At 34.0% G+C, this 8,810-nt stretch overlaps 2 protein-coding genes across 4 annotated transcripts in view; one reads left to right on the top strand and one right to left on the bottom strand.

Annotated features, from left to right (window-relative positions):
- LOC117120692 overlaps positions 1 to 8,810 on the bottom strand; it is a 28,557-nt gene that overhangs the window by 10,423 nt on the left and 9,324 nt on the right. The window lies entirely within an intron of this gene.
- Positions 1,666 to 8,810, top strand: part of LOC117120690 (germinal-center associated nuclear protein-like) — a 56,373-nt gene continuing 49,228 nt past the window's right edge. For both annotated transcript variants that reach the window (XM_033265721.1, XM_033265722.1), the window contains exons 1-7: positions 1,666 to 1,789; positions 3,518 to 3,661; positions 4,373 to 5,164; positions 5,931 to 6,127; positions 6,287 to 6,389; positions 6,962 to 7,087; positions 8,022 to 8,120. In XM_033265721.1, the coding sequence (XP_033121612.1) occupies positions 3,535 to 3,661; positions 4,373 to 5,164; positions 5,931 to 6,127; positions 6,287 to 6,389; positions 6,962 to 7,087; positions 8,022 to 8,120 (1,444 nt within the window). In that variant the 5' untranslated portion in view covers positions 1,666 to 1,789; positions 3,518 to 3,534. The remainder of the gene's footprint in view (positions 1,790 to 3,517; positions 3,662 to 4,372; positions 5,165 to 5,930; positions 6,128 to 6,286; positions 6,390 to 6,961; positions 7,088 to 8,021; positions 8,121 to 8,810) is intronic.

Consider the following 8,810-nt stretch of genomic DNA (forward strand, 5'->3'; position numbering starts at 1 on the left):
TCAGCGTACGTGTTTGTACCTAGAAATAGCTAGTCGTCTATTTTAGCATCTGACCTAATTCTGTCTTTGCAATAATGTAACAAAAATGGAAATAAAACAAACAAGAAATCACAAACCTTGTGTCATCTTCGCCTTCAAAATTTTTGAATATTTAAAAACTGGGGGAAAAGGGGCGTAACCGCCCATTTTTACACCATTTCCCCAGTTTTTTAATATTAATAAATCTGTATCTCATTCACCGTTGCTCAGTTTTTGATCAAACTACTTTTTTCTGTCTTAGAAAAATCAGTTCTACAACATATCAAATTTTTTTTTCCCTCCGGAGCCTGACTTTAAGAGTACCATGGCAATAAATATGTGGAAACATTTCTTTCCACAATTATACGCCAGTTATGCAACTAAAGAAATAGGCCTAGCAAGTTGGGTGATTTTCTCGGGCTTATGAATATAACAGAAGCATGAAAAGGCTTTTAAAATGTACCGCATGCAATTATCAATGTATTGATAATTTTATATGGAAAATATAAATATGGAAATACATATTTCCTTTACAATATTATTATAACATGATCAGAACATTTATGGTAAATGGAAACGTAACAGACAAGAAAAAAAAAAACGTATGCGAAACTAATCTATTGACTATACTTATTCCATAGATTTGTATTTGATTCAAGCATTAATAAAAATGATATCAATATATATAGCAAGAACCAAAAAACGTATCTCAAACTCGGACAACTTCGTAACATCTGCGTTGTTTCTGTAAAAAAAGAAAAATAGCACCAAGTTATACAGTAATATAGTAAAAATAACAAACTTTAATACTAATAAAAATAATTGTTAATAAACTAATGTTACAGTAATTTAAATGACAAATTGGCTGGTTTTTCCAGATACAATGTAAATTTAAAAAAAATAATAATAATAACAATAATAATAATAATAATAATAATAATATATAACATTATATCATATTTTAGTATTTATTTTATTTGCTGTATTTGTTATGTAGTAGAAAGCGTAGGATTCATAAAACGAAAATAAAAACAATAACAAACTTTAATACTAATAAAAATAATTGTTAATAAACTAATGTTACAGTAATTTAAATGACAAATTGTCTTGTTTTTTCCAGATACAATGTAAATAAATAACAATAATAATATAATAATAATAATAATAATATATAACATCATATCATATTTTAGAATTTATTTTATTTGCTGTATTTGTTATGTAGTAGAAAGCGTAGGATTCATAACAAAACGAAAATAAAAACCGTCCAATAATATTAAATGATAGTTTAGTAATAATAGTATTAATTTTACTTGCTTTTAAGTAGCCTGTTGTTACTTATTAGAAATACAACAAAACATAAATGAAAAAAATATGATAAACCGATTGACGAACTTGCAATGATAATTAGGCCTAGTTATATTAAATTTAGCGTTTCCAAACTCCATTGGCGCTCCATGTATTTGTTGAAAACAAACTGCGACCGAAACGAAGCGCGACCGAAATGATTTGTATTCCTGGCGCCAACCTTGGTTCCAACTTCCAGGCCCTAATTTGGATAACCCAGTGAATTATAAGAAATATACCTTTTTGTTGCGTTTAGTGCGCGCCATACTAAATTCAATTGGCGTCCCATATTCTATTTCAAATTAATCCGGTTTGTTGGTGGCGCTTTCCAAAGAAGACTTGTGACTTGTGATGAAACGATAAAACCAAGAGAGTTACTTACTGATTATGATGAAATGAAACCACATTGTTGATTGTTTAAGAGGTAAACATATTACAGGCACACCAAGACCTTGGAAGTAGAACATATCAATATTTGTTTGACTCGCAATTTATAATAACAGGAAACAATCGTTCCTAGGCTTGGCGCGCCTAGGGCCTAGGCCTAGACTAACTAGGCTACTACTAGACTGTAGCTAGGCATAGCTAGCCCTAGGATGAGGCTAAAGGCCCTAGGCTAGGCCTATCCTAATGCTGCTGCATGGGCCATATCCATAATGTGATAATGGTGGCAGGTCAACTTGGCCCGAAGTCAACTCGGCCCCAGTCAACTTGGGCCCCAAGCCAACTCGGCTCCAAGTCAACTCGGCCGGCCCCAAGCCAAGTTAAATCGGTCCCATGTCAACTTGGCCCCAAGTCAACTCGGCCCCATTTTACTGTATATTTACGAAATATTAAATTACCAAAAGAAATTTGAATTCAAAGCCAAAATTAGAGGTTTAAATCGTGGCCTTTGTTATTCCTTTTTCATTTACAATAATAAAAACAGAATATTTAGCTTGTGCCTAAAGAAATGGAATGAAATGAAATAAAATTCATGGTATTCGTTTCTTATTATTTTATAAATAAGGATGGTTTAGATTTTACCTATTATATCATGATTTATATACGTGTATATAATTATATAATATTATATTAAATTTTAATTCTTTTTACTTTACTATCTATTCTATTTAAACCACACTTCTACTTAACTTAACTACGTGCAATCTTCAGGTACTCAATATGACAGTACATTTTAGTGCTCAGATATAACTATTCAAATTATCGAAATTTTACTAAGTATACCTAAACATTACTTTCTCCCTATTGACGATTATTATACCAATTTACTTTTTTTATTGGGTTTTAGTTTGTTACGCATGTTTTTGTAGCGTTTCTCAAAAAGGCACATGTTCCACTTTTTGGAGCTAGGTCAGTATGAGGTCATCTTTTTTTCTTTTTTTTTAGTATTTTTTTCTGTTACCCATTCCCAAATAATAAATAATTAATACGGTATATATAGATATATATATTTTTAAATTTTTATTTCTTTATTTTTATTTATTTTTTATTTATTTATTTCTTCATGTCATGGTCACAGGATGTTTTTTGCAAACTTCTCAGGACCTGGCCTTCTTTAAAATTTTTGTGTTACTTTGTATTTCCAACTTCGCATTTTCTTGTTTTACCATTGGAAGAAAATAAATGTTTTGTTGAATTGAATGGAATTCCCCCATTTTAATTCAATGATTCACTGCAATGATTTTCCATGCAAATTTGAGCCAGTTTTTGATATATTGCCTACGCATTAAAAATATTGGATCTTCCCAGCATTTTTTTCCTATAGCCCTCTGAGTGGTAAGTAACCAATCGCCAGGGATCCAAAGGTGGAAGAGCCACTGCGGGAGATCAGGCTAAATAAGTTTTCCTAACGCATTGAAAGTTATTTTGTTGTGCACAATGATACCTTTCACTAGCTGACTTCCAAGAGACAATTAATAATACAATGAATTTGTGATGGATGGGTTATTTTTTCCCGGAGGTTCATGCTTTCTTGTGGGAGTGCAGCAGGCAGTCTCGATTTCGGAGAGACTCCACAATTAGCGGGAGATTTTGACCCCTATTCCACATCTGTCTGTATTGAACCAATTTTTTCAATAGTTATCATAAATATACACATGCTTCATTTATCAACTCATGCTTAAGATGCAATGAACAAATTCTCTTTAAGATAATTCTAATTGGAAAATGGATGACAAAGATGACAGCAATCATTTTTCAGCAACTGATACAGATTCAAAAGACATAAAGCTAATTCAACCCTTTGGAAGACATTCAACTGAAGTTTCACCATTTATACAAACGTCAAATATAGGTTAGTACCTGGATAATAATGCTGTTACATTTTCGCTTGTATCTCATCATAACTTTGGTATCAAGCTAAATAGCATTTTAATGAATTATAAAATGATAATTTGTGTATTGCATTCATGCTTTACATTTGTTTACCTATATGCCCTCTAATACTTTCAGTAGGCCTTCAAGTCTACAATGCCTGTATGCCCTCTGATGTTTTTATTTTCTGTACACTTTGCCTACAGTATATGACCTTTAATGTCTACATGCCCTTATGACGCTACAGAATACGAAAAATCAAAGGAAATTGATTTTGTTGACAAAGCAAAAAAAAAAACCGTGCAAACCTTTAAATATACAATACAAGTATAAATAAGGAGTTTAAGGTTCCTATCTTCAGTCCACACTCAGTAAATTTTAAAAGTGTTTCTATGGTACCCGGAAATTGTATTCTCAGCAAATATAAATGCATTTTCAAAGCAGTTTTCCCTCTCAAAATGATTAACTTTTTCCATGAAGGAGATCCTTCTACCCCTCGAATGCCCCGCTGGCACTGGCGAGGGTGTGTACATGGTGTGTACTATTGGAGTATTTTTCTTTAAATCATATGCTGGGAAGATGAATTGTTTGCCGGCACATATTAGTGTTAGAATGAATGCTACAGATATCAATTATTAATTCTATGTATTTGATAATCACTTGATTTCATTTTTTATTATTGCCTTTGAAGCTCCAAATGTAAATCCATTTGCGACAGGATCACTTGAGACCAGTGCTAGTACAGAGAAATCAACTCCGAATTTATTTGCTACATCTTTCAAACCTATCTTTGGATTTGCCGGACCTTCTCAACCAAATTTAAGCTCAGCAGTAGATTTTCAAAGTCATGAGACTAGTGGAACACAGAAACAATCAAATCTGTTTGGTGGAAATAGAAATGCAAACAAAAGCAAACAAGAACCCTCTATATTTGGTCGGTTAGCGCCGTCTAAGAATACCTTTACACAGCCTAGGGTTGGAGAAGATTCAGCTGGAATAGGTATTAGTATCACACATGCACAGCAAGAAACAGACATAACTGGCATTGATCCAGAGACTGGTGGACCCATGGTTACACGTGACAGCAAAAATAAAAACACAGGATTGTTCACTGGCAGGAAAATAGATTTAAAAAAACAATCAAAAACCAGTCCAGCTAGAACCCGTAAGGATGAAGCAAGTGCTAGACCACGTGGCATGCATGATGTGCCATCCTCTAAGCGTGGTCGTAGAGAAGATTCAGATGTATTTTCACAAAAAAGTGCATCACGTACAATATCTAAAGTAGATAACACATTCGGAGACCCCTCTGCAGTTGATATCTCAGAGCTGGAGAAATTTGGAGCTAGGCAAACCAAATCCCCAGGCAGTTCTCCACGCAAAAAGAAATCTGAGACAAGAAGAGGTGGGATATTTAGTGCTGCATTAAAAGGAACTGGGATGAAAACAGAAAAGAAAGAAATTCTAAAGAAGTCTCAAAAAGGTATTATACATACAAGTTCAATTTTAAATATGGCAGCATTTTTGCAAGTGTACACACAGTACAACCATAGCCACCACGATTACCGTAACCATCAAAAACTGCCACCACAAAGAACTACCATCAACAGCCACTACCACCAAAAAGTAATACCAGCCACCATTACCAAAAATACCCACTACAAACAACTACCACCAACTAACAGCCTACAAACAGAAAATACTGCTAACAACCACAACCAGCCACAGGCCAGCAGCCGTTACAACAACAAATGTAACAACAAATACAATAACGATCACCCTCAACTAACAACATCTACCAACAACAACCCTCAACTAACAACATCTACCAGCAACCAATACAAAAACAACCACCCTCAACTAACAACATCTCAACAACAAACACCCGTAAAGCTATATTTAACAAAAAAAAAAAAAAAAAGCAGCAACAACGGCCTTTAACAAACAACGAATACATACAACCACTGTCAATTTACAAAAAATAATACTACTAACCCAACCACCACAAACAACTCTCACTACCAACAGCTGACACCCACCCTCCCCACCCCCCCAACTAACAATAACCACAAACAAAAACATGAACAGCAATAACAGTACTTAACTAACAGCAAGCACGACAAGTCACTGTAAACAACAGCCACCATGGTATCCCTTTCCTAATAGCTGAAAGGGCTACCAAACATGATTTTCAAAAAGCAGGTCATTGGTTATTTATTAAAACTTACTTTTGTTTAATTTCTAATAAGCTGATTCAAGAAGCCAGATGACCCGACAAGTGTCAAAATCCCCTGACGACAACAGATCAAGAATTTCAGTTCGAGGAATTCCTGATCACCTGAACAACAAAGATACCTTACGACGGCATTTTAGTCAATATGGAGAAGTACGGGGAGTCTACCCTATCATAAAGAAACAAGGTGCCACAATTGTTTACAGGCATCATGTAAGTTTACGCTGATGACAATGTCACTACAAGTGCTACTTTATTGATAACGACTGATAAAACAAAACTTGTTATAAATTTTGAACCCATCTGGGAGAAATCCTATGTTCATTTTCCAAAACAAACATTTTTTTCAACATAATTTGGTTGTTTTTACAGGATGCTGCTGTCAAAGCTAAGACCAATGGCAGATGGTTAGAACGTGGAAGCAAACCATTATCAATATTCCTTATTAAAGGAACACGTAGAGCCACTGTATCAGGTAACTTAACCATTATCAGTATTCCTAATTAAATTTTGGACTCCGACTAAGAGCCTTGGTCGGAGTCCAAAATAAAAATCCCTTATAGGATCCATGAGGAGAGTTGTTATGGCTTAGTATTGCCAAAATTGTGTTTTTAGGCCATGATATTAGGGATGTGCATCAAAATAGTGTAAAATAGCCAATTTATTATTTTTGGTCCAATGACCCCATTCAATTCCCTTTTGCTGGTGCCACCACTGTTTTTAACTCCTAAATTCCCCTTTAAATTGATAATTGTTTTGTTGGAATAGCAAAAGGAAAAGATTTCATGAGACAGGAAAAAAGTTACATAATTATTAACTAATATTCAAGCCATTTATATGAAATGAATTTTTTCTATTTCTGTAATAGTTTTCCTATAGACAGTTGCTAAGATGTTGCTGATCACAATTGAAATGCTAATGCAACAGTACATTTTTCACACTTGGTACAAGAAGAAAGAATCATTTTTTGATTGTATGTTTCACTATGGTTGTGCAGCATTTTATACCAAGTTTTTCACTGCATTAACAGTTAGTTTTTATTGACAGATGAAGATGGTAAAGAAGTTCAAAAGGTGAAGAAACTGGGCATAAAAGACCAAGCTGTTAAACGTGAGGTAAGCCCACGACCACTAGCAACTCCAGAGAAAACCAGAGACAAGCCACAGACAGTAGGTAAGTGAATGTTCGCGAACTTATTTTTTTAAAGAGGCGGGAAAAAATTAAAGATAAGATTTTTGTTTCCTTATTTCACAAATGGCTTTGCTAAAAACATCCAGACGGAGGAGGAAATAAAAATAAAATTTGTATTGGTGAATGTAAAGAGTGTAATAATGGAATGGTTAAATGCTTTAGATTTATATAATTAGGAAGAAATATACAGTACATACCTTATTTTTGGGATATTTCAAGACAGCGGCTGGCGTAATAAAAATAATTTAAATTTTAATAATAATAATGTTGTATGTAAATTCGCCATGAAAAACAAATTTCCAACATGTTTTAATGTTTGGACAAATAAAAGTTTATCTTATCTTAAAGAAAAACTTTTATTTTTTTTCTGAAATCTCCATTTTTCATGGTGGCGGGGGCACTAATTGGCTAAAAACAAAATTTTATTTTTATTTGAATGATTATTGGTGGGCGGCAGGTTTGCTAAACAAGGTATAAAAAGACTTGCCCTGCTGTTTAATTTTACCTTATTATTATTATTGTTTGAATTAGTGGTCATGTCTTAAAGTTTGTTTTACAAACTTATTTTGACGTCCTACCGCACACTTTTTCTCTCTGATTTTGTTTAGAAAAGTGTAATTTTAATTGTAATGTTTACTGTTAATTTGTATTTTATATGTGTGTGGGAAAAACAATAAAAAAACAAATAAGCAAATCTTTACACCAGTTCTAGGACATTACTTCAATTTTCTAAATGAACAGTCCCCATAAAACAATAAAACACATTTTTTTTTTTGGCATATATGGTTGGAGTGAGCCTTCAAAAACAATTAACTTATAAGCAAATGAGCTTGTGCAAAAGAATGCTGTAGGGATAGCTTATATTTAGGAATTAGTTACAAGTGTTTAACAATAGCTACTTTTGTATTTTTGTCAGTTTTAGCAAGTGAGACCTCTATGGTGGTGAAGCAAGCCACTTACTCTGCCAATGAACGGTACCAAGTGCTAGTAGAGAATGACAAGTTACTCAGACAAGGTACAATTATAACCTGTTCATTAATGCTGCCATAGCAAGAGGAATGATTATGTTTTATTATGTTATTATTGTGTGTTATCAGGGGTTTATTTAAGAGCCGGCGGCCGGCGCATTCGATCGGCTACTACGATGTTTTCGCCGGCTACTTCAATCAATGCTGTACAAAAATTAATACAAATACCACCAATATAAATAGCGAAACAGGCCTGTAAAGAACCTTATTTACCTACACGAAGTTAATTTGCAATAGTATGCATTCATTGCGATGTTCCTTTCTGTTGAAAGTTCGTTAAAATGTCTACCAATTTTCGGACTCCATATCATGAACTCGCGGCGTAAACAAAGTTAAAGTTCAAAGTTCGGCAGTCGCGTCTTGGTGAGTCCATCAAAGAAGCCACGCCTCCAAATCACATGTTAGCCAATAAGATAATAGAAATTTCTCCTCCACCACGTGCTCAGTTGATGACGATAATACATCGCCCAAACTCTTACTGTACATTGGCAGAGATCCCAATTCTCCCGAGAATTGCGGGTTTCTCCCGATTTTTGAGGCCGTCTCCCGCCCTCCCGATTTTTATTATTATCTCCCGATTTTCTTTAATATCCCGAAAATTTCACGAAAAATGTGATTTCCACGATGTCATAGAGCAATGAAACAAAAATTCTTATCTTAAGCCAATATACTATGGC

This window comes from Anneissia japonica, unplaced genomic scaffold (assembly GCF_011630105.1).
Source record: "Anneissia japonica isolate Jap-2015-1 unplaced genomic scaffold, ASM1163010v1 scaffold287790_len634930_cov199, whole genome shotgun sequence".
NCBI lineage: Eukaryota > Metazoa > Echinodermata > Crinoidea > Comatulida > Comatulidae > Anneissia > Anneissia japonica.